At 38.0% G+C, this 26,464-nt stretch overlaps 1 protein-coding gene across 3 annotated transcripts in view; it reads left to right on the forward strand.

Moving 5' to 3' along the window:
* The window catches only part of MYPN (myopalladin), a 94,630-nt gene that overhangs the window by 36,428 nt on the left and 31,738 nt on the right, over window positions 1-26,464 (forward strand). For all 3 annotated transcript variants that reach the window (XM_045567991.1, XM_045567990.1, XM_045567992.1), the window contains 8 exons: window positions 8,010-8,185; window positions 9,994-10,045; window positions 13,329-13,443; window positions 14,534-14,605; window positions 20,058-20,199; window positions 22,367-22,390; window positions 25,361-25,477; window positions 25,968-26,340. In XM_045567991.1, coding sequence (XP_045423947.1) covers window positions 8,010-8,185; window positions 9,994-10,045; window positions 13,329-13,443; window positions 14,534-14,605; window positions 20,058-20,199; window positions 22,367-22,390; window positions 25,361-25,477; window positions 25,968-26,340 — 1,071 coding nt within the window. The remainder of the gene's footprint in view (window positions 1-8,009; window positions 8,186-9,993; window positions 10,046-13,328; window positions 13,444-14,533; window positions 14,606-20,057; window positions 20,200-22,366; window positions 22,391-25,360; window positions 25,478-25,967; window positions 26,341-26,464) is intronic.

A 26,464-nucleotide genomic window follows, 5' to 3' on the forward strand; every position in this document is an offset into this window, starting at 1 on the left:
GTAAGATGCAAACTGAAAAGTATCATTTGATTTAGTAACATGGAGACCATGGTTAGATGTAATTTAACAGTGAAAAGGGGATCATATCAGAGTGGTAAACTGAGCACATGGCCTACCTTCCCTTCCAATACCCCAAAACCTAACTGGAAAACAGTATAGAATGCCATCTATAGACCTGAAATTTTTAGAAATCCCCCAAAGGTATAAAGCATGCCGAGGTGACAGATCCAGGTTTTGTGGGCCCTAAAGTGTATACAATCTGGGAGGTCCTCTTTAAGATAAATAATGCAAAATTGTGAATACACACTTAGGTACAGGGCCTTGGAGGGGAACCCACGCAGGTGAGGAAACCTGAAGCTTCATTGGTTTCCTAGTAAATCTGCCTCTAAGCAGATGGAACCTGACTGACAAGAAAATGCAAAGCCCAAATCATATCCCAGAGAGGACTGCTGCGGAGCTAAGAACTCTTCTGGGGGTGCTGCCGCTCAGAGGCAAAAGACACAATAAGCAAGAGGGTGCAGGGGGAGTCAGGGTGATTAGTCTGGAAACTACATTCAGAGCAGCTGTGTAGGCTGTGCCTCCTGCTCCCCCTGCTTGGGCTGAGCAGCAAACACAGCCAATTGACACAGAAGCCAGAGCAGCAAATGCGTGCCGGGGAGGCAGTGCGGTGTCCCAGATAGCAAGCCGGAACAGGAGGACGGAGGAGCTGCTGCTGGAACACAATACATGCCTCACCTGAAATTACAGCCTGCCCCTCCCTGACAAGCACCAGAAACACCTCCTGTAATCAGAGCCAACCTCCGTAAAATTGCAAGGCTTTCAAACAGCTGAGGAAAGTCAATACTATGAAAGGGGCTCTAAATTGAACACATAGAATTTCTTCTGAAAGAAAGATTTAACATAGCAAACAGAAGAAAGGAAGAAATTAAACTTTAGAATATGTAACATGGAAAGATTAAGTACATGGAATCAACAATAACAACAAAACTAGGAAATTCAATACGTTCACTTGTTCATTCGTTCAATAACCATTCAGCACTCACTATGCATCAGGAACTAGTCCAAGGACTTGGGATTCATCGGTAAATAAAGCAAAGTTTTCTGCCATATTACATTCTAGATGAGACGAAAGAGAATAGATAACACGCAATAGATTTAACAAATAAGTAAATTATGTAGGAATTTAGTAATAAGTACTCTTATTTCTAGAGGGAAAAGGATTTCTAGAGGGAAATTTCTAGAAGGATTACTAGTTATCCCTCCTCAAAGTAATTTAGTCTTTTTAAAAATTATTTTAGGAACTGTTTTCATCTTCACATTTATTTATCCTCCCTTTTGTTATATCTAAAATTGGCTATGTGGTAAGGGGTGGCCCTGAAGACTTAGCATTAGCCAATTGCTATTTATGCTTTTCTTAAGTTATGAAGAAGTTTCCACCTGGAAGAACTCAATAAATTTTAATAAAACTGAAAGCGTAGACATATCCTCCCATTTACACTCCCACCGTCCCACGAGCAGACATGAAAACTTAAGTTTGTTAACTCAATAGCAGTTAAACAGGGCATACAAATTATATTACAAAATCCAGCATAACTTTGAGTCCTGTTAAAAACATCCACTATCCTATTGTCCAATATACTCCAGCTGCACTCTGTATATGAAGAGTGGCTCTGATGCTTGGAGAGAGCTGGAAATGTCAGTAAACAAATAACTACCTTTTGGCTGTGTTGCAGGCCTCACATTCTTCCCTGATGAGATCCCACATTGTTAGATGAAGCTGATTAAAAACAATTCAAGGGAAGTTCTTTTCTAGCACCTAAGCCTTCTTAAAAAGTGCAGATGAAAAAGACTTGAGGCCATAATAATCCTAATTGGGTTCATTCATTTAACATTCATACACCAAAATGTTTTTTGGGCAGCTATGATGTACCAATGCACTCTGCTAGGTGCCAGATAAACAGTGGTAAACAAACGAGGTAATCTCTGCCCTTGTGGTATTTATTGTCCAGTAAGAGAGAGACATTAAAACAAATAAACCTACAAATAAATATATAATTATAAATTATATATAGGTCCTGTGAAGAAATAGAACAGGATATTAGGGGAGGGAATAATTGAAGGTGGGCCAGGGACTGTGGAAGGACTGGGACATGTTTAAAGAAAGACTCTGAGTAATCATTCTTTTAATGAACGTTGTTACTGGTGAGTCAGAATAACACATTCAAATTACGGTTAGAAGTTGTTAATGAGCTAAAACAGTGAGTCATAATATTTACCCAAGCCATATTTTAGATGAAATAGTAACCTAACAGCAGAATGGTAATATGTAGCCAAACAGTCCAGTTCAATCTGGAAAATGTGTCTCTTGGTGTCTTCCTTCTTCCTTCCCAGTCTTGGTAGCTACCAGATTAGCAGCACAGGAGGCGAGCTAGCCTTGGGTATGAAAGGCGGGTCCTTTTTTATCATGTGAACCTGCCCCATTTTCCCCAGATCATGGACTCATTTCTTTTGAGCCATGCATCACAGCTGGCAGCCAGTGCCATTCGGTAAGTATCATGAGGATTTGGCTTTCTAAAAACACGCTGCCGGGCAGAGCACTTCTATGAATGCATTCCCCAACACGGACAGACGTTTGAGGAGAGTCTGATTTCCTCTTTACCCTCAAAAGTCTTCAGAGTAGCTGGGTAAATTGAATCACCTTTCCAGGAGGCAGCCTTATCTGTGTGTTATTTCTAAGTGGGTCATGCTGTTAATGTCAGAGTGACGGTTACTGATTGTTCTTTGGGCCTGCTGCAGCCGTCCTGGCCATCTGAGTAAGGACAGAAACACTTCTGACAGAGAGTTTGGGCATTGGAATCACTCCACTGACCTCCTTCTTGCTATCCAATTGCGCGTGGTTGTCCCCACTCTCCTTTTCATAAGGACAAAAAATGTGATGTAAAGAACTGAGATAATCCTATAATGTTTGTATGAAGGAAGGTATTTATTTGTTTTGAAATAGCTATTTATACTTGTTTTATCAAATGAATAGTTACATTGCTTAAAAAGTCAAATATCATTAAAGCACAGACCACTTTGAACTCTTTTTTGCAGTTTTCTGCTTATTTACCTCTAGCTTTCTGAATAACATGCTAGTAGCTCTTAAACTTTTTGTTCTCAAGACCCATTTGTTCTTAAAAATCATTGAGGCCCAAAAGAGGTCTTATTTATGTGAGTTATAATTATTTATCATGTTAGAAATCAAAACTGAGAAATGTTTTAAATATTTACTTATTTGTTTTAAACTAATAATAAACATGTTGACATAAATAATCTTATGAAGAATAATTGTATTTTTCAAAACATTGAGTGAGAAAAGTAGCATTGTTTTACATTTTTTGCAAAGCTGTTTAGTATCTGGCTCAATAGATGATGGCTGGATTCTCATATTTGCTTCTGTATTCAGTTTGTTGTACTATGTTGTTTGGGTTGAAATAAATGGAAAAAAATCCAGCCTTACACAGATATGTTATCAGAAACTGGAAGAGTATTTTAATAGGCTTTTCAGATAATTGTGGCTATTCTTATTTAATTCTATATCACTATAAAACAAGCAGTAGTTTCTTAAAGGTTAGTTCCCATGTGAAATCTGAAATCATCCCAATGAGCTTTGGTACTCTGCTGTGCTAAAACCCGTTGGTCTGTCTTGAACTGTAAAGGGCAACATCATGACACATTGGTCATTTGGAACATAGTAATGCAGATCTTCCAAAAGGTGACACATTTTATTGTATAATATTTAAAAATCATATTTATTAAAATCATCACTGATTTAATGAAAAAGTTTTCAAGTATTGGGAATCCCTAAACTCACTGTGGGGGATACAAGTTATCCAAAATTCTAATTTTTCCTTGAAACCTCGAATTTTTTTCATTGGCAGCAAATGCTGTCAGTTATTTTTACTTAAAGTGACAGGCTTACTGCTTTCATTTTTGAGAAAATGTCTGCCGAATACCCAAGTCTGAATAACCATAATTTGTCTGACATTTGTTCTTTGAAGTTAAAATATTGTTTTATGTGTTGCTCAATTTGAACAATCACTCAAGTGCTCTTCCATATACAGGAGAAATAAATGCTTTATGCTATTCTCTGTTTCACCTCCCAGAGTATTAAAAACACATGAACTCAAGGTTGAGATTTAATAAAAGTAATGATTTTTACTGCTTCATCAAGAACATTTTTCAGTGAAACTGGATTTTTCTTTTTTTCTTTTTATTTATATATATAAATATTTATATATATACTTATTTATTTTTTACTGCAAATGTGGTGGTAAACACAATAACCAGTCGTCAGTTTTGTGACGGTGCTTTAATTTGTGTTGCTAAAGCACCAGTAGTTTGACCCACTGTGGCTTTTGCACCATCAATGTAAATGTCAACACAGTGAAAAGACAAATAATATCTTAGTATTATATGAAAAATAGTTTTGTCTTCACAAAAAGTGAATTACACTTTCAGAACCACTATAAGATGCTCGTATTGCTATTGCTTGGTAAGCTGATGTTAGCTATTTTCTGTCAACTTCCTATTGTGTAAGATGGAAGTTTAGCACCTCTGTACTAGACCAGCACCGCTGTTGTTCTTTCCTTCATCACCTCAATAGAATCATATCACACTGTTGTTTAAAAAATTATTTACTATTTACCTTCACATTACTACCTAAATATTGTCCATGACCAAGCCTAGAAGGGTAAAATGAATGTTTCTTTGCTTGTGCAACTTTTTATTTTGATCTAAAATTGATTGCCATCTTCTGTTTTGATGTGCTTAGTTCTGTTGTTCTATCACAAATTTGTCTCAATTCTCCAATAAATTTGTGTAACTTCTCCTAAATATTCTCTTCTACGCAGTTAAGTCTCAGGTGACCCATCAGACCCACTTGGTTTTTCCTAGAAAAATCACTTTGGAAGGCCTTACTCCTCCTGCTCCAACATGGAGCAGCTGCTGGTTTAGCCCGCAACTCAGCTTTCATCCTGGAACATGCTCTAACTGTTCAGAAGAGGAGAGGTGACCTAGTGTAGAGATCTAAAAGCTCATTTTCCAAACTTGTAACCAATTTCTCTATCTTAAGCTCTGTCTCCTCTCCCATTGTTAGCAACCTCTTATCTTCAAATCCCAAAACTTTCTGGGGTTTTGCTGCACAAATTGGCTGTTTCTTTCACTGACATTCCCAAGTAGGCACTTGGTTTTCACATTTCTCAACTCTCCTGGCTTCTCAATCTGTTTTCTATCTTCCAAAAGTTTTTAAGGTCTCAGTTCTGGTATTGTCTCCCCTCCCACTCTCTATGCCTTCATGGTTTTGTACCTTTTAAAAATTCTTTTATTCTCATTTTAGGGGCATTTCAGTAGGGAAATAAAGATAAACACATGTACTCAATATATCATGTTTAATTGGATGCCCAATATTTGGATTTAGAACAACACATGCTCTGAGGGTTTGTTTATACAAGTTCTTTGAGGTCTTAGTGAGATTTATGCTTTGGGAGATTTATGGACACATTTCAGCAGCTGCATGTACTGCTGCTACCACAACAGAAATCAAAGACTGGGATAGAATTTGATGAAATAAATAACAAATACTTACCAAATATTAACTATTAATTTTTTTCCATCATACAGCCTTTCAACAAATCCATCAAACACTTATTTTCTGAGTACCTACCATGTGCCAGGACACTACTGTAGGTGCTGGGATTGTAGTCCTGCCATGGACTTTACAGTCTAGTCAGGGGAGCAAACGATACCAAAGTAAACAAGTATATAAGATCATTTCAGACAGTAGCATGTACTATGAAGATAACAAAAGAGGGTAATGTGAGAGAGTGACTGAGGACAAGGGGACTATATAGGAAGAGGGTCAGGGAAGGCCTCTCCGAGGAGGGGACCTTTGAGCTGAGAGCTGACTGATAAGAAAGACCTATCTTTGTAAGTATCTGGGGAAAGAGAATTTTGGGGAAAATCCCAAGGTAGGGAAATCGCTATGTGTTCACAGAATAGGTAGAAAACCAATGTGGTTGAAACACAGTGAAGGGAAGAGTGATGGGGCATGGGTCCAGAAATCAGAATGGGAAAGCCAAATTTAGATGTTATCCCAAATGGAGGTGATGATTGAAACTACAGGATGAGGTAAGATGGCCAAAGGAGATAGTATAGAGAAAACTGTGCTATGCAGGGTGGTTGCTGCAAGAGCATATGAGACACTGTTTCTACCTTCCAAGAATTTACAATCTAATGAAATTGGTGAGATAAGACAAAATTTCAAAATAGACAATAAAAGACAGCGTATAATCAAGTCTTGCATGACATAGCTCCAGTTTAGAAAAACTGAAGTTAGAAAACATAACGATCATTGAGAAGTGATGGTAAAAGATAGCTTAGTGTAGGAGGCAATATCTGAGCCAAATTTTGATGGATGAGTTATATTTGCAGTCACTGAAAGACAGAGGAAGAGAATCTCAGATAGAAAGAAAAACATGAGCGGACACTTGAATGTGGGGGTGACCATAACATATTCATGGAGCAGTACAGAATAGCTTGACTATTGGGAATTAGTTGAATAGGCGGGTTTTCTTAAACTTTAGAATCTTGCTTTATAATGGTGGGAGGGAGGGATTAAAGCACTGAGTGGTTAGATCTGAAATTACAGTAAAGATTACCAACTGCCAGGACTATTTAATTTTTGACATGGAATAGTTGTAATACTTCCCACTTAATTACTTTTTATTGTATTGATAATTATTATTAAGTAGCTGGGCATGGTGGCTAACACCTGTAATCTCAACACTTTGGGAGGTCGAGACGAGAGGAGGATCATTTGAGGCCTGGAGTTTGGGACCAGCCTAGGCAATATGGTGAGATCCAATCACTAAAACAACAACAACAACAACAACAAAAAGTTAGCCATTCGTGGTGGTGTGTGCCTATAGTCCTAGCTACTCAGGAGGCTGAGGCAAGAGGATTGCTTGAGCCCAGGAGTTCAGGGCTGCCGTGAGCTGTGGTCGTGCCATTGCACTCCAGCCTGAGCAACAGAGTGACACCCTATCTCTAAAAAAAAAAAAGTATTTCAAAAAATGAAAAAACATAAAAGTGTACACTGAGACATCTTATTACTATCTATCCTTATCCACCTTGTTTCCCTTCATCCCCAGTGGGTAGCCACTTTTGGCTAATTTGGCAATTTATTCTTTCCAGTTGTCTTTATGCAAATGCAAATAACATGAGCATATCTTATTTCTTGCCCACAGTACCTGGTTCCTAGGGCTTCCATAACAAATTATTACAAACTGGATGGCTTCAAACAACAGAAATCTGTTCTCTCACAGTTCTGGAGACTAGAAGCCTGAAATCAAAGTGTCACCAGGGCCATGTTCCATCCAAAACTCTGGGTAGAATCCTCCCTTGCCTCTTCTTAGCTTAGCGTATAGAAACATATTTACCTTAGGTTATTTGCCAGAGTTGGGCCACTTCTGGGAGAATATGACCCATCCTCCTTACTCCAATGACTCAAGTAACAGAACAAATTAATTTTCATTTAGTTATGTCAGATGAAATTTCTTAGGAGGGAATGAGTGTACTCAACTTCACAAACCTTTATTATCTCTTAGATTTTCTCTAAATAAGGTAATGTCGCAGTTATTTAATGCATACTATGGAAATCTAGAAGTCGTTTCAGGTGAAGCCAAGTTCTGCTCTTGGTGGTTGGTGGTACTTGCTTTCTCATCCATCTTCTCCCTGTTGTATCATTCTTAATAGGAGCCACTTTCTAATTTCCTGAGTTAGGTGTCAATGTGATTTGAATCCTGCCAACTCTTCTCATTGTTACAATCAAATGCTACCATAATAATGGATTGGTTTTTGTTCTGACTTTAAATTAAGTTCACAGTTTCCCGGTTAGAGAATATCTGGAGCCATCTAAGTTACTGTCTCATATTTCAGTCATGTGCAATGACCATACTTTCTCCCTGCAGGTGGTACTGTGAGGGCAAGGAGCTTGAAAATTCCCCAGACATTCACATTGTGCAGGCAGGAAATCTGCACTCACTGACCATTGCCGAAGCCTTCGAAGAGGACACAGGACGCTATTCCTGCTTTGCTTCTAACATTTATGGGACAGATTCAACTTCTGCTGAGATTTATATAGAAGGTAAAGTAAAATGCTCTTGGAGCATGACACCAGTAAGACATAGAGTTACAATAGATAATTATTTATTGAGGGCCTATTCTACCACACACTCTTTTAGGCCATGGGGATATAGCAGTGAACCAAGTAGACAAAAATCCCTACACTTATGTACTGATGGGTTTACATTATAATGGGAGAGACAGAAAATAAATGAGAGTAAATGAGTATATAATATAACAGGTATATATATAAGCACTATAGAAGAAATAAAAAGCAAGAAAAAGGGGTAGGAATTGTGTATATGTGTGTGCATGAGTGTGCACATGTGTGGATATGTGTGTGTATGTGTGTTGGCTGTACCTTTAGATAGAATGGCCAGGGAAGACCTCATTACAAGTGACATTTGAGTGAAAACCAGGAAGCAGAGAGGGAGTAAGCCACAAGGATATTCAAGGGAAAATCACTCTTGGCAGAAAAATCAGCAAGGGCAGTGGCCCTGAGAGGGGAGTGTCCTTGTCTTAAGGTACAGAGATGAGCCTACATGGCCAGGGCAGAGCATAAGAAAGGAACAGAAGGTGAGGTCAGAAGTTCAAGATGGTGGGGCTGGAGTGAGGCAGGAGAGCAGATCATGTAAGTCCTTGTAGATCACTGCAAAGTCTTTGGTTTTCACTCTGAGGGAGATGGGAAGTTCTGGAGGGTTCTGAACAGAAACATGACATGATCTGACTTAGTTGTTAACAGAGTCACTCTGGGTGCTGGTTGAGAATATAGTGCAGGGAGTCAAGGGTAGAAGCATGGAGACCAGTTGGGAGCATTGCAAAGGCATTTACATTAGCACCAAACTTACATAATTAATTTTAGAGGAGAAATAAATTTATGCTCTTTATATATTTACCTAAGTTTGTGTTCCTATTTTGTCTCATCCTCTAAGTTTTTTCTGGGGACCATTCTTTAGCACTTTTTTCACCTATAATACCTTATGCATGCCTTGGGGTTAGCACTTACACGTTGTATTGTTATCGTATAAATGCCTATTGACCAACTGGATTGTAAGGGCAAGACTGTCTCATTCTTCTTTATATCTCCAATACCTTACATAGTGCCAAGTACATAGCAAGTATTTGATAAACATTTATTAAATAGATACATGAATAGGAATGTGTTGCAGGTATATATGTGCTTTATCTCAAATTTTCAGAGTCCAATAAACACCTCCAGATTTAGCTCTGTTATGTCTTCCTGGAATTCACTCTCTTGAGAAGTAAATCCAGGATCAAAGCTCTGCTAACAGTGCTGAGATTGGATTGCTGGATTTTTTCCTTTGTAGCAACAGGACTTCAAACACCCCCACTCCCAAAATGAAGTATGACTTGTTAATGTAAGGACTGGACGGAAGAGCATCCACCTACACCTACAATGTTTGGAATCCACTGTAATCCCTTCTTTTATTCAATCTGTGTAGGCCAAGAGCAAAAGAATTTTGAACTCAAGAGAATATCAGCAAAGACTGCTCTGTTAGGCCAAAGGCATCAGCAAGTGTTTTACATTCCAGAACACTTAGAAGTTGGGCCAATTTGAACAGTATCACTAACTAGCCATGTGACCTTCAGCAATTCCCTCCACTTCTTAGGGTCTATTTCCTCATTTGGCAAATTGGATGTTAGTGTTAAGGAATCACTGAGTTCATTTCTAGGTCTAAGATTCTATAGGTCTTTAAATGTTTAGGAAACAGTTTAAAAATTATCATCTTAAATTCTTATATCTTGTTTATGAACCAATTTAAGAAATTGTCATTTTAAAAATCTTATGTCTCGTTTTTATTTTTCCAGGGGTTTCTTCTTCTGACTCAGAAGGGGACCCTCACAAGGAAGAGATGAATCGGTAATTCTAATTTTCTATTTTATAGCCTTAGCGTCCTTGGATCCCAAGAAAGTTATTAATTGGTTACTAGAAACTTGAAGAGGTGGCTCCAGGGTATGACCTGAAAAATATATATATGTATATTGAGCGGATTTGGAGAAGACTCTACTTCTTTTGCTTAAGTCTTACCTAGCAGATTAATTTGAATATTCATATTCCCAATATTTGAAAAATGAAGTATCACCTATGAAATATCATAATACTAATATCTACAGAGTAAAAAACAAATAACCCAGTGATTCAAAAAGTTTATTTTTTCTGACTGAATAATAGTGCTCACAAAAACACAAAATCTTATGATACTAAATGTTATATATATACATATACATACATGTCTCTCTTTTACAGTCTCTGAACTATAACCATATGTGTATGTATATGTATATATAAATATAAACTTCAGTATTATTTAATATATTAATATAACAATTTTATATGTATATCTAAATGAATGATCTGGATAAGTCATAACCTTTTTGCTAAACAATTGTACTGAATACTGAACAAAGTTGCATCCATCCATTCATTATTTTTCACAACCACTTACTAATTACCTATTCTACTAAGAAAAATCAGATGCTTCTGCCTTCAAGAGGCTCACAGTCTAGTAGAGGAAAACATATAGCAAACATAACAAGAAATGTTTACCAAGCATATAGACAACATATTATACATAATAATAAAGTGTAACAGGCTATGATGACCATGTACAGGGCATATAGGATTTGGCACAAAGGATTGTTTATTGGTTGGGGGGAGAAAGATCAGGAAAGTCTCCACAGAGTTGGTGACCCTAAGCTGAGTCATAAAAGGACAATAGGTGAACATCCCCCTAAAAAGGGAGGAAAGGGTATTCCAGCAGAGGAGAGTAGACAGAAGGCATGGGAACTAGAAACAGACACAGCACCATTCCTTGGTTACCTGAAACAAATGGCAATATTTGGGAGACGGGTTGAAGAGTTGTTACCTGTGTCTGTATATTCTGTTCCCCCTACAGGATGAGCTCCTTAAGGGCAGAAATCCTTTGTGTGTGCCTACCTTGGAATGATCATTTGCTTCAAGCCCTCCTTCAGATATGAACATTTATAACCAGAGTAAATGATTCCTCCTTTACCCGCTTCCTTATCATCCTCATGGCCTTGGGGCAGCAACTCCTTTTCTCCTGCCTTTTACGCCAACCACCTCCTTAGGGGCCTTCCTCTCTGCTTCAGCCTGTTTCTCTCTTTTACAGTCTCCAAACTACAACCAGTTATTCTCTAAAACATAATTATGCTCCTCTCATTTTCCTGGCTTAGAAAAGATGATCATATGTGGAGGAATAAAAATCAAACATGACACAAACAACATTTTTGAAAATCTTAACACAGCACACACACGAAGCCTTACTTAGTGGAGAGTCAACCAGGCTTTCCTGTCCCCTCCTCCGTTTCCCACCTCAGGCTCTCTGCACTGCTGACATCTCACTCAAACCATGTACAGCTCCTCCTCACCCCTTTGTTCAAGCTGTTCACTTCGCTAGGATTGCCCTTCCTCCTTCTCTGCCTGGCAAACTCCTATTTATCCTACATAACCTGGTCTAAATGTTCTTCCTCTTTGAGTTCTATAATAAGCTTCTCCTCTACTGCACACTCATCACTCCTTCCTCAAGGCTCCTATAACTTGTTTTATAAACCTAAGGGGTATAAATTTTGATATACAAATTTAAATAAGCAAGAAATATCTCATTTATTTATTTGCTTTCAATCTACCTATAGTGGTTAGGATTGAGCTTTAGTTGTGTATAATAGAGACCCAAGTTAACTGTGACTTCAATAAGACAGATATTTATTTCTTATTTACATAAAAATCTGGATTTGGCTGGTAAAATGGCTCCACATTCCACTAGGTTCTGGTCTGCTTCCAGCTTTCTGCTTCATCTCATGCTAAGGTGTTGCCTTCATCATCTTATCTAAGACAGGAAGAAATAAAAGGTAGTCCCAACCCTCTTTTAAGGGCATCTCTCTAAAAGTGCATATGTCACTATCCCTCATATCCCATGACCAGAGAGGACTCATGTGGCCACGCCTAGCTGCAATAAAAGTTGGGAAACGTAGTCTTTATTTGGAGTAGCCATGTAAAGAAATCAGGGATTCTATTAATATTATTGCAGAAGAAAACAGATGCTCTGGAAACACTGATAGCATCATCACATAATTCTGCTTCTGAGACCGGATCCTGCCTGGCTGGGCAAAATATGCAGTCTGCCATTATTGAGTGTCCTTTTCCTACTCCACAGTTGTGCAAAGATCCCTGGGAGACATATATACATACACATATATATATATATAGAGAGAGAGAGAGAGAGGGAGAAGGGTGAGAGCAAGCATATTACATTAATTATCCCATTTAATCCTCACAAAAACCCTGTGAGATAAGAATTATTATTTCTCCACTTTAGAGATGAGGAAGCTGAGACAAAGAGAGGTTAAAAGCAGACAAAAGGGAAGCCCTCTGCCTATCATCTATCCCCCTGAGTTATGGGTGAGAGGCCCATGTTCCAGATCTCAAGGGCCCTTCAAGTCCAGTGTTTACTGCTTCCTAACATGCTTAGATACTCGTTTCTTTAGCACAACTGGGAGCCCTTTATGCAGAGGGTTGCCTTGCCCTCTGGACTTAGGTTCTCCCTCCGGTCAGGTTCTTTGGCAAGATCCATAGACCTCTCTCATTTACAAAGTCCCTTTGCAGCCTTCTCAAGAATACTTCCTGGCTCTCTTACCCTTCAAATAATCTCTTTAATGTAATTTGTGTAAACTTGAAGAGCTTGTCGACTTCAGGCTATTTCTACTTTCAGCCATGCCAAAATCCCAGACGTAAAGATTTGCAAAGCCTGGCCTCTTACTTGAAATGGGAGGGGGAGGGGAAACACAGAGGGCAACAACACAACAAATCTCAAAAACTTATCTTCTGCACATGCTTCTGTTATAGCACTTGTCTTGGATCTCACTGAGTTGTCACATGTTTGACTTCCCGGCTACACTGAGAACAACTAACCCAAGGACAGGAATGGTGTCTTGTTCATCTTCATGTTTGCATTGCCTAAGAAAATGCATAGCAAAGATGCTCTCAGTAAACATGGAATATTGTCAAACCAAGATTTTTATTACACCCAACTGGAAGCAGTGATGACATTACTAGTTTTGCTGAAAGAATTTTCACAAGCAAGTGATAGGTCTGCTTTATAATCTGTATTTTAACAATTTCTCAGAATACAGAAGCCAACTGAGATGTCATCTCCTCCCACTACCTCTGCAGCCATTCCTCCAGCTGTACCCCAAGCCCAGCCTTTGGTGGCCCAGCCCCGTGTGTCAACCATTCAGCAGGTACAAGAATCTAAGCAAAACGCGAGTGCCATGGACTGTGACCACAGGCACTGTGACCACAACCATCTTGCATGGCACGGTCATGTTTTCCTCAGGTGCAACTCCGACAACAGGACAATCACTTTGCACTTCTGATGTACGAGAGCAGCGGCTCCTGCTGCTTTGGAAACATATTCTCCAGCTTTATAGGCTAATTTCTGAGGAAAAAAAAAAAATCCTCTTTACAAATTGGCTCTGACACTCCAGCTTTAGAAAAAGTGTTGATTACACATGCAGTGAGCTGCCAGCTCTCAGGCTGGCCCAGGACAAACACTGTAGATCATAAAACTCAGCCTCAAGGAGCTGCGAAGAATTCTACTTTCTAAGTTGGAACAAGCATGGAGTTATTTTTTAGAAAACAGTAAAGGGGCTCATCCTTCAAGTTAATAATAATACATGCTTATTATACAAACATTCAAAAAGTACAAAAAGTATATTAAGTAAAAACTTTAGCCAAAGTTCTACTTCCATGCCCCACTCCTCAGAGGTACCGCCTCGTAGCACTTTCTAACAGATAGTTCCAGGCATTTTCTATGCATGTATAAGAATATATATGTATGCATAGACTTTAAAACATATGAAATCATACTATCTAAATATATTTGTAATGTGTTATCAATATATCTATTTATTGATGATAAATATATTTAAATATATTGATCTACAGCCTCTTTTTAAAATTTATCTAACCCATTTAGTAACACAGAGATGCCAAGTTTTAGTTCTAATCCTCTGGTTTTCAGACTATGATCTGTGTAGCCCCATGGGTTCTACGGAACCTCTTTAGGGGTTCAGGGTTAATTACATAGATCTGTATGTGAAAGGGCAGGATGATGATGGGGGGTACATATTTTATAGCCACCATGACCTAGAAAGAAATATAATCAATTCAGTCTAAAATTTGAAGTCTGTGATTCATAAACTTAGAAAATATCATCCGTCTTTTGGTTTGGGATCAATTTCCTATATCAAATCTATAGATTTATTATATCTCTCTATGCATCTAATAATCTTAGTGACAATGAATCTATTGTTGGTTCCCTTCTAACAGTGTCAGAGCCCTACCAATTATTTGCAAGGACTGGATGGAAAACCTATCATTGCAGCTCCTGTGTTTACAAAGGTAATCAAAATATTACTTCTTTCTGTCATGGCTTTAAAGACATCATAGCACCCAAACAACGTTATAGGATCCAGGATTTACTGATTTTGTTTCAGAATTTTGGTCTCATGTAAGTGCAGTATAAGGTTTGGGGATTTTTTGATAATTGGTACAGTATCACCTCAAGCCCCAGATTTCTAATAACATTTTTTGTAATGAGAGAAGGGTCTTCCTCACTCACCACACTGATGTCTATGGCCTTTCTATGGCTGTTAACCACAGGAGCCACACCTAAAAGTAAGGTGATAAGTTTCTAGCCATTTATTACTCCAAAGGTTTCTCCGGACTTTCAGAAGAATTGTATTGCAGATACCTGTCTTTGGTGCTCAAGGAGGTTGGGTTAAATAGTCTTAGGAGGTTTAACACAAAGCCTCGCTCTAGGACAAAGAGCTTTCTTTTGCTATTCCATAGGATCAACTGTGGTGGTGGCATCAAATTCTGAGTCTCTCTCTTTTTTTTTTTCTGGAGTGAGCCATGTTTATCCATATCAGTATCAGTTAGGCAAACATTCTTCTGAGAAACAAGATGGCTTTCAATTTTTCAGGTTCATTTCAGGACCTGAATTTGGGGTTTTAGCTTTACTATTATTTCCAGAGACTTGAAGTAGGAAAGCAACATGTTGTACCTTGGTGGATGTAAGATTTTGATGAGGAGTTATAGGTGGACCTTTATGTGTGTGTGCGTGTGCGTGTGTGTGCGTGTGTGTGTGTGTGTGTGTAACACGGATAATAGAACTACTTCTTATTGTCTCTATTGTCACTGGTATGTCACCTAGCCTTAAAACAGAGATTAAGTACCACAGATGCTTTAACTTGTCACACTCATTTGTCATACGTTAGAGACAGGGCTGACTCTTCAAAAGCAGCTAAACCACAAAATAGTTTATACCCAGTCACAACTAAAATTTCCTCCTGTCTTCCCTTTCTCAACATTATCTGCCCAGCCAGACAGGTGACACCAGAGAGGTCCTTATCTCCATTCAATTTCAAATATTCCTAGGTGCTCTGACTTCCCTGTATCCGGATCACCCAAAGCACACCTCTGGTACATTTATCACAATAAGCTGTTTTCCTTTCTGTCTCTCCCAGTCACCTTGAAGTCTAGCTCTAATGGCTGGATGAGAGTCCATAAAGGTAATAATAGGTCTAAAGTTATTTTTATTATTTCAAAAAGTCCCATAGGACTTTAACATTTATTCTTTACCTTTAATTTTCAGGGGGGCAGATTAGAGTATCAGATTAAGCTGCTTTTGTGTGGTGACTCTGATTACTTCCTTCTAATTAGATGCTTGGATTAGCAGATACATATACCTTTGATAAATAAAAATAGGAAAATGAATTAATGATTAGCATATGTTGTTTGTTACATAAAATCTCTAAAAAGTGTTGGCTCCACGGTGGGAAAACGGTCCTTGGTACTGCACAAACTCAGATGAGGCTTTCTCAGTCCTCTGGATGTGTGCTTTTGCCTCCATAAATGGGATCAGGATTGTTCAGATGTAGGCACGAGGATAGGCTATGGCTCAGATTCCAGAGAGACTTATCAGCAACGGTGTGCTTGCGTTAGTTTCCGTCAGTGAGGGCAGGATTGAGGTCATAGTCACTGCCAGTGTCATTAGCAAATTTCTGAGTCAGAGCCACCAATGATGGTATCACGTGGCTATGAGCTACGGTAACGGATCATTTGCATATGTTTGTTCAAGTTATTCCTGCTCTATTTACTTAGTTAGCGACTTCTGGCATTCCAGCCTCTATGATTCACTTTCTGTACTGCCCAACAAAGCATTTCTTTGCCAATCATGGCAAGAAGCCATTTTTTTTTTTTTTTTGAAGCAACAATTAGAGAGCAGAGTTTTACTTAACTCCTTCTTTCTCCTTCAGTGATAGGGAAGTACTTTCCTTTTTTAAAAAAAAAAACGTTAAAATGAAAAGGAGAGCTGCCCAGTGGTAGAGTTTGAGAGAAGATTATGGGATTTCATACATTAGTTCATTGCTCTATTCATAGGTGATAGCTATGTTTTGAAATGCTTTTTAACTGTGACCAGAGATAGACTCTCCTCCATCCTCTATGCAGTATTAAAAATACTTTGACTCTGTTTATGCCGACAAAACAGCATTCACTTCTCGAGTGCGAAGGGAGGTAAATGATCAAATTAGAATCTTACTCTACCACTGCTCCCACTCCAACAGCAGCTGCTCTGGCGGGCTTTCAAGGCTGCAGCAGCCCTGGCTCCAGCTGCTTCAGCAGTAATTTGAAGAGTGCAAGGGGGCAGGGGAAGTGAGAATTTGAAGAAGAGCATTTCGTTATATAACAGCAAAGGCAGGAAACCCTGAAATAACTGGGCCAGTAGCTGGATCCAGATTTCTGAAGAGTTCATGGGCAACTCTCCCCAACCCTTTGATTCCAGAGACTTTTCGGACTCAACTATTGCACAAGGCACCTGTGACAATCCAGGGGCAAAAGGGCCTTTAACCAAACAGTTCTTTATCAGTAAAAACTACTCTGATCCAATTCCAGCCTTAAGAGCTGTACAAGTTCACTTGCAGCATCTCCCAAAGTGCAAAAATACCAACTGGATTTAAAAACGAATAAAATGACAAAATGAACCTTGTAGCTGACATCTTTTAACCAGTGATGAAGATGCTCTTTCTCAAGGATGTCCCTGCATGATATTGTGGGCTAACCAGAAACTATATCCTCTCAACTCACATTTATAGCACTCAGCACAGTGCATGGCATAATGCAGGTGCATATTAATCTTTATTTTGTGGCAAATAATTTCCATTTCAGCTAAGAAGGAGTTATTATTTGCATCACTTTGTGGCTTCAGAGTGTCTTTAGAAAGAATAGAGGGGAAAATAATCCAATGTCCAATGGCCATGGAAGATGTGCTTCTCAAGTCTGTGTGTTGTCCTCCCAGATGATCAGTATGGTGATGACACACAAGATAGATTTGCACTTTCGGTATTGTGTACCTCAGAAGGTTGTAGACCTTTGGTTAGAGTGACTTTAGTCCAGATCCATAATTCCTGGTAAAGACTAACTTAATCTTTGCTAGTTGGAGACTGTTTCATATATCTTATCCATCTTTAGGAAGTCGAGATGAATGTGGTCAAGTCTGTACACACCATGCCACTGGTAACAAATAGCCTAAGACCTACTGCTGTGATGACTGTGATGTCTACATTATGTTCTAATGGTGTAACTGGTTTGGATCCTGACATGTAGCAATGTGAGACTTTCTCATGAAACTTTGTAGAAAAACACAGTTTTCAGCAATAACAGCTATCATCATCCTTATAACTATGATTTTCAACAATTTTTTCTAAGTGGCTCATGAGATGACCATTGGCACCTTCTTTACTGAGTGTTGATGTTGTGCCACTCTGGAATGAGCTCCCATCTCCTATCACAGACACGAGCAGACCTATTCCATACACTGTAGTATCGCAGGTAACTTGGCTGGACTCTCAGATAGAACACAGGTCTTGGCCTTTGATATCAAATGAATTATGACAACCAACTAATGTTGGGCTACATTGTGAGCAACATATTCTCTCAAGGAAGTCCTTTTGCAAGCAGGGCTTTGGTGTACCCTCTACAGATTGAGAATTGGCTCATATGTCTGAACTGAACTGCAAGCTGTGTCAGAGTGTGTAGATTGACCTCATTCTGTTTATATCCATTTTATAAGTGTGTCATATTTCATTTATTCAATCCCTTATGCCACCTCCACCTTTGTTTACTTGTTTGTTTTGGTTTGGTTCTCTAATTTGTTTGCCTCAAGAAGGAATAAAAACACCATTATGTATGAATTCCAGGGAAATGTCTGGCTGCCATTAAAGTTTTAAACAGGCCCCAAAGCTGCCATTTAGTCACAGAATTTGCTCAGAGGTCAGAGTGGAGAACATATTTGCCAGTTTGCCAGGAGCACCCAAGACCCATCAATGCTTCCTGCTTTCCATTCTTGTCACCAGTAGATGTTGTTTTGGATAGACAAGGAATAACAAGACTTTTTATCAAATAGCTCTTTATTAATTCAGAAACCACTCTGTGCTAATCTAATCCTGAATTACTACAGCAATCAAATTTGAGGACGCAAAAAGAACAGAACACTAACATTGAACTTCAGTGCCCCCTGGCTGTCACAATATCAATGTACACACTCCTCTAAAGTAAAAAGTAAGTCTCTTTCAAAGCCATGTGGTTATCCCCACTGCTGTATTCCTTAGACAAATGCTATTAATATAAATATGATAGGGCCAAGCACAAAATATTGTAATTTCTTCAGAAAAGCACTGTAAAAAGTCAGTCAGTATTTATGAGAGTGAATGACAAAGGTAAAAAAACTACTGGCTTTCCTCTTCTCTGAAGCAAGAGCCAGTATTTCCTAAATACAGGTCCCAAAATTGTAATAAAAGAAGGCCTAGCAGCATTTATTACTTATGAGTTTGTGGAGGAAGTTTAATCATAACCTTTCTATTTTTGCAGTCTTTGGGTCAAAATAAAAAACAAAAATATGCCCGTACACACGCCAAAGAAACATTTCATAATCAAATGAAATACCAACTACAGAAAAGAGCGTGTGGTTTTAAGCTCACAAATCACAGTGAATGAGAAACTAGTTGTGAAAGAAAAACTTTTGTTCCGTTCTCCAGTACGGTCTAGTACGGTATACACTGATATTTTACAACTCAAAGTGTTTTTTGTAAATCTTACATTGTGGAAGTATAGAAAAGTATTTAATGATTCTTTCACAAAATTATATTTTACAATGATGTAAGACTCCACATGTGACTATGATTTTATAAATATTGCCATGGTTTATGTGCCTTAACAGATCATTGAGGCTATACTGCAAAGGCCACACAAGGAAAACTAAACAGCAAAACAAAAATCAAATTCCAGGACTCCAGAATGTAAACAAGGCAAAGCCAGGAAGACAGACAAAATCAATGACTTGGGCCACAGAGCTATTCCACATCATGAACAGCCACGTTAATTGCGGACACATTACTTCCATGCTGAATATGTCTCATAGATACTGCAGATTTTTAAATTATTATTCTTTCCAGAAACCAAATTCAATTTGGGCATTTAAGAAGAGAGTTAAACTGTACTGAAAGTCACTACTTTACTCAAAAGGTTTTGCCTAATATTTAATCAATTTACTTAGCCTTGTAACAGAGAGGTAAAGGAAAAAGACAGTGAGGAAAAGGTTTATACTGGCCCAGATGACTCTCTCTTCAAAAGTAGACTCAATGCACATCCACAGAATTGAAGCTGCTGGAGATACAGATTTGGAGAAAAATCCAGATATGGAGGAGATGATATCTTTTTCTAAAATTCAGCGCTGGAGCCAGGTTCCAAAAATGCATACGTTTTGATTCTAACAATATTCTTCTTATTATAGATGCTACAAAATTTGTCAGCTTCTGAGGGTCAGCTGGTTGTCTTTGAATGCAGAGTAAAAGGAGCTCCATCTCCTAAAGTTGAGTGGTATAGAGAAGGGACTGTAATAGAAGATTCTCCAGATTTTAGGATTTTACAAAAAAGTAAGTTGACACTTTAAAATTATTTTTCTGATAATTTTTTTAATAAATTTATTGTATATATTTATTTTTATTTTTAACTTTTAAACAACTAATTAAAATATAATCAAAAAGAATAAAATAAAAACCGCCTGTAATCATACTCCCCAAAACTAAAACCTGTTAATATTTTGGCATATATTCACCAAGACTTTTCCATGCATTTTTTAAAAATAAAAACATCATATTCTTTTGGGTGAATTGATCTTTTACTCAACAATTCATGAACATCTTTCCATGTTAATAAATATAGAGTTTTCTTACTTTTAAAAATAAATCAATAATATCAATTTCATATTTATTTATCTCCTATTGTTGAACATTTAGATTGTTCACAAATTTTTGCTATTATAAACTATGCTTCAATGCATGTTGATCAAGCAAATCTTTGTGAATATCTATAGTTACTGCCTTAGAATAAATTTCTAGCACTGGGATTCTACTGTAAATTCACATTCTTTTAGGCTTTTAAAATATATTGTTAAAATGCCATCCTAAAAGGTTGAGCTAAATTTAGGATGATCACACAGTTAATCAGCCAAACTGAGACATTTACAGGGAATGAAAGAGAATGCTATTAATAATTAGGCAGGGATCCCAGGCATAAACTAGGTCTGTCCCAGCTGAACTGCGACGCATGTTGCCCTAGCTATATTCTACTACAACCAGCAATATACGGGAATGCCTTTGTCTCACAGCTTCACCAACAATGGATGGTTAACCATTTTTTAAAATTTTTCACTAATTTTATAGGCCAAATATGGGAACATTTGTTTTGGTCTGCCCTTCACTAATTAAATCTGGGATGGAACTTCTTTTTCACATTTATTTAGGTCTTTGTATTTCTTTAATTTACATTGGGTTTTTGTTCTTTTTTATTGTAAGAATTTTTTATAAATTCCAGTGGTTAATTCTTCTTTTCTTATCACACAGCATTTTCACCTTGTCATGCAGTGCTTTCTCCTTGGCCCATTTCAGCCATAAAATACAGAGCAACTTATTTTCTTTTTTAAAATAAGCTTTTGTTAACTATGTAGAACAATCTATTATGGAATAACTTGGAAAGAAAATTTGCTAAGATCTCAGCAGTCTCTGGGCAGTGAGTCTAGAGTCAATTTTTTACTTCCTTTTGCACTTTTGTATTTTTTTTCAGTTTTTTTATGATGAACATGTATCACTTTTATTTGTTAATTTCTTTTGATTTTTAAATGACTAATAAAAATTTCATAATTTATCCTGTATAACATGATATTTTGAAATACATATACATTGTGAAATGGCTAAATTGAGCTAGTGAACATATGCATTGTATCACATACTTATCACTTTTTGTGATGAGTTATTTGCTTTTCATTAATTTTTTCTGCCTATTACAAAATAGTAGTACTTTGATCAGTGTGATATATGAATCAGAACTACTGCCAGATTTTATCAGCAGTAGCAACAATCAATATTCTGAATACCATTTAAACTGAGAGAGAAAAACAACTTCAACACTTCTATCAGTGTAGAAGATTGTAACTAAGTTCAACAACTACTTACTGAGTGCCTGCAATTCGATAAATATTAATTGAACACCTACAATCGGTACCACAGTGGGCACTTTCAGTAATGCCAAATAATTTTAAGATGAAGAACCTGCTCTCGAGGAAATTCTTATCTATTCTGAGGAGCTTGATCTTGGAAACCTGAGAGCAGGAAGTATATTCTACATTTTATTAGGATATGAGATCCCAATGCCAAGAATGATCTCTTGGTCTTCGCAAACTTTTTTTTCAGGTAAGGCTGAATGAGCACCAATAAAAGCAAGTCATTTTTGAATCCCAGCTAACTCAGGAACTTTTCCCCACCTAAGGTTTATGTACCCCACATGGAACCCAGATGTGTCACAACAACATCATTTAGTTAGTTGATCTTTTGCTGCCTTTCTGTAATAGCCGTCCTATCCTTGTTGAGGTCATTGGTGCTTATGTCATTTTGCTTAACATTGCGAGATTAACCTTATCAAATCACTCTTGAATATGCAAATTCTATAGGAAGAAATTTCTTCCATGAAATTCTATAGGAAGCTTTTGATGAAAATGTGGCCTCTCAGTAAAATAAATGCTCGGAATCTTCTTTTTTCTTTTAGAACCTCGATCCATGGCAGAGCCAGGTAAAGATTATTTCATCTTTAATTTATTAGTATGTAATGAGTGATTTGAGATATATATATGTATAAGAAAGCATATTGAAACTACAGTGAGATCAAGAAGAAGTAAACAATAAAATTTTAGAAAAAAAGATCCAGATGAACTCTAGTTATTATTGTAGGAGCAGAAGAGGAGGGGAGCATGTGCAAATTTGGAATATGTATTTAATACCTACCATGAATGCAGTTAGTTCTTGATTACTGAGGAGAGTTTCTTAGGAATATTTTTCCTCTGTCCTTTCCTTCCCACTCAAGCCCTCTTAAAACAGAGCAGAGCAATTTCTATGATGCTAGATCAATTCCAATTCCATAGCCTGGATGTCTCAAAACTTATGCATTATCAGATCTTGAGATATGTAGAGATTCAATGAAAGTTTGTGATGTTATTAGATTTGGTTGGGTGGATACTAAGATGAGATAGATAGAAGTGACAGTAGGTGAAGCTCTTACTGCTAGAAAAGAGAAGTCACTGACAAACCAGGGCATAAACATCTGAATGACCTCTCTAGGACCATCCTGAAAAATCAGATTGTATTATTAACCCTGCATGAGAAAGATGGCTTGGAATTTCATTATTGTGATTCTCTCTTCAGACAACTGGGTGGAAAGGCATTCCAGTAGTAGACATTGAACATCCATGTTGCATAGCGCTACACTAGTACAGACCAGACGTGGTCTTCCTCTCGTATTGCTTATAGTAGAGTAGTATTTTTCCACTTGAAAATATTTTAGGCCTTTGCCACTTTCATCCAAAGCATGTTTTTTCACTAGAGTCACAGTCACATACACAAAATAATTTCTGAGTTACCCAAAAGGGAACTCTGCCCAAAACAAGTCCTGCCCTTCTCAGCTCCATGGTCTAACATTCCACAGCTAGAGAGTTCTTCCTTCCAGCTCGTATAATGCAAATGCGTTTCAGAGACAGAATACTTTATCTTAGGCAGGTATATGAATGAACTTATTACATCATTTTCTGAGAGCAGGTTGTTGAAACAAGAGAGTATGAATGTTTGGGAAGGGGAACAGAGAGGAGACATAGGCCAGGGGCTCAGAAAAAGGTCAGAGAGGCACCAAAACCAAACTTTGCCTCTACATTATTTAGGATTCTCTGGTTAGCAAGTAAAGAAGAACTAACTAAAAGTGGCTTAAGCAATAAGAAAAATGTATTTTCTCACATAACAGGTCTCCCTAAGAAATGGCAGTCCTGAGATTGGTTACTCTAGCTCAGAGATCATCAGAAGCCATGCCTTTTTTCCATTTTTCCATTCTGCCATCTTAGGCCGGTTGTACTCATGGACCCATGATGGCTGCCACAGTTCCAAGTATCAAATGCAGATGACAAGATCCAGAGGCAAAAATAGAAAATAACACTATTTTCTGTCCCTTTAAGGAACAAGGAAAACTTTCCCAGAAACTCGCCTGTAGATTTTCCCTAATATCACATTGACCAGAATTGTGTGTCACATGCCACCACTTAACACTAATAGAGTTAGCTTGACTGGCTTAGACCAATTATGATTCACCACCTGAGGCTGAGAGGGGCCAGCTTTCTTTGAAGCATATGACCACTCCAAGGATGGTAGACAAAGCCAGGGTCCCATCAACAAAGAGGAAGGAGGATGAAGAGTTATTGAGTAGGTACTTGTCTTAGTTTGTTTTGTGCTGCTATAAAGAATACCTGAGACTGGGTAATTTTATAAAGAACAGAGATTTATTTCTTACAGTTCTGGAGGCTGAGAAGTCCAAGATCAAGGGGCCCACATCTGGTGAGGGCCTTCATGCTGCATCATCCCATGATGGAAAGCAGAAGGGCAAGAGAGTGCACGCAAGAGAGAGGGGGAGGGCAAGAGGGGGCCAAACTCGCTTTTATAACAAACCCACTCCCACGATAATGACATTCATCCATTCATTAGGGCAGAGGCCTCATGACCTAAACATTTCCCTTTAGGCCCCACATCCCAACACTGCTGCATTGGGAATTGTTTCCAACACATGAGCTTTGGGGGACATATTCAAACCATAGCAGTACTCAATACTGTCTGCCAAGGCCTCCTGGCCAGTTTTCCTAGAGGTGATCTAGTTAATTCAATTCAGTTATCATGAAGCATGGAGATGCCAAGTTTCTCCTAATACAACTATGTTTTAATAATTTTGTTTTTAATATCATGTCTACTGAGTGACAATTAGAGGTTTATGCTATTATCTTATACCTCCTCTTCATTAGCTGTAAAGGAATATTTAGCTTTAATAATTTCAGGCTGTCTGTAATCATATAGTTCTATCTGGGAATTATCTCTATAGTTATTCACAGGGGTCCATACTGTGTATTGGAGTAGTCCATAAGAATTGCCAAAGTGGAATGCATTTCACTGTTCTTTCACCCAGAATTTCAAGTTACTCTGTCAGCTAATTACTACTACTTAGGCAAAATATTTATTTAATGTCCAATTTTAAATTGTGTCCTTTATTTGAAAATAACTCACTGCAAAAGTTCCCCATGGAAATAGTGAGAGACCTGGGTTTAGAAAATGTTTTATTAGTCTTTTCATTTCACACAAGCCTCTTTTTCCTTTGACTCCTAATTTGTTTTTGTGATGTTTTAAGTTATCGTTACTCAGTTCTATTTTTGCCATCTGGACTGATGACATAAAAATAGAAAATAATTGGGGAATCCATAATATGTAATATCTTATTCTAAAATCCCTTTGTCAGTACTTAGCCTGTCTGCATGGATTTGTTGGTTCTATATCCCTTAACTTATTTAGCCTGCTAATCAGTCAATTTGATCAAATAATTGTTTTGACTAATTGTTTTTAAAGAATTAATATAGTCATCTTCTATTGACTTTTGTAGAATCCTCATCTGATATCAGTAAATTTCATAATTTCATTTTCATAATTAAGTCACTAACCATTCTGTTTTACTGGCATACAGAGGAGATTTGCACTTTGGTCATTGCTGAGGTGTTTGCAGAAGACTCTGGGTGCTTCACATGTACTGCAAGCAACAAATACGGCACAGTGTCAAGCATCGCACGGCTGGATGTGAGAGGTAAGGGCTCTCTAAATTCCAGAACAATTTAGCCTGTGACTTTGAATGTGAGTATGCACAGTTTGTGTTACCCTTCCTTACTGCTTTTCATATGAAGCTAGTTGGCTCTCCTAAAAAGATTTGAAATTATTGAGGAAAATATTTTTGAATTATGTCCACTTTTTAATTTCTTATTGCACTTGGAGCCACCACCTCCACTACCTCAGTTATCCTGCTGTCATCATTACACTTCATAAGAAAACATCTCCTCGGTCTTATATAGACTTCTAAAATTCTTTCCAAAAGAATACTTAGATTTTTAATTTAGTTTTTTTCCTGCATTCTCACCATTCTTTAATACCGCAGATTATAGTCTGGTTTTGACAAGCATTTTCCCATCATGCACCCACCTGGTTTGAATATTTTCCTATTTGTATAAATGTGGTTTACAATCCTACCTCAGTCTTGCTGGGTAAGGCTAACAGCTCAGGTCCCATGCATGTCCTTGCAGGAAATGAAGACCTCAGCAGTAACGGGTCTCTGCACTCAGCCAACTCTACCACCAACCTGGCTGTTATTGAGCAACAGCCATCTCCACCCAACCCAGAGCCTCCTTCTGTGGAACAGCCCCCCAAACCCAAACTCGAGGGGGTTCTGGTGAACCACAACGAGCCCCGGTCCAGCTCCAGGGCTGGACTTCGTGTGCACTTCAACCTGCCTGAAGATGACAAAGGAAGCGAAGCGTCCTGGGAGGGTGGAGTGGCAGCCGCCAACCAGACCAGGCCCACCTGTTTCCCGGAGAGGTTCAATGGACAGGCAGCAAAAATCTCAGAGCCTTCTTCACCCGTCAAAGAGCCCCCTCCAGTTCTGGCCAAACCCAAACTGTAAGTAAAAATTATTGTAAGGTGGATAACCAAGAGCACCTGTGAAATTCTCTTGAGTCTCACCTTCTTAAAAATGGTGGAACTAAAAAAGGGAATTACCAAATGAGAAAATGAACATTAAATG

This window comes from Lemur catta, chromosome 14, assembly GCF_020740605.2.
Source record: "Lemur catta isolate mLemCat1 chromosome 14, mLemCat1.pri, whole genome shotgun sequence".
Taxonomy (NCBI): Eukaryota; Metazoa; Chordata; class Mammalia; order Primates; family Lemuridae; genus Lemur; species Lemur catta.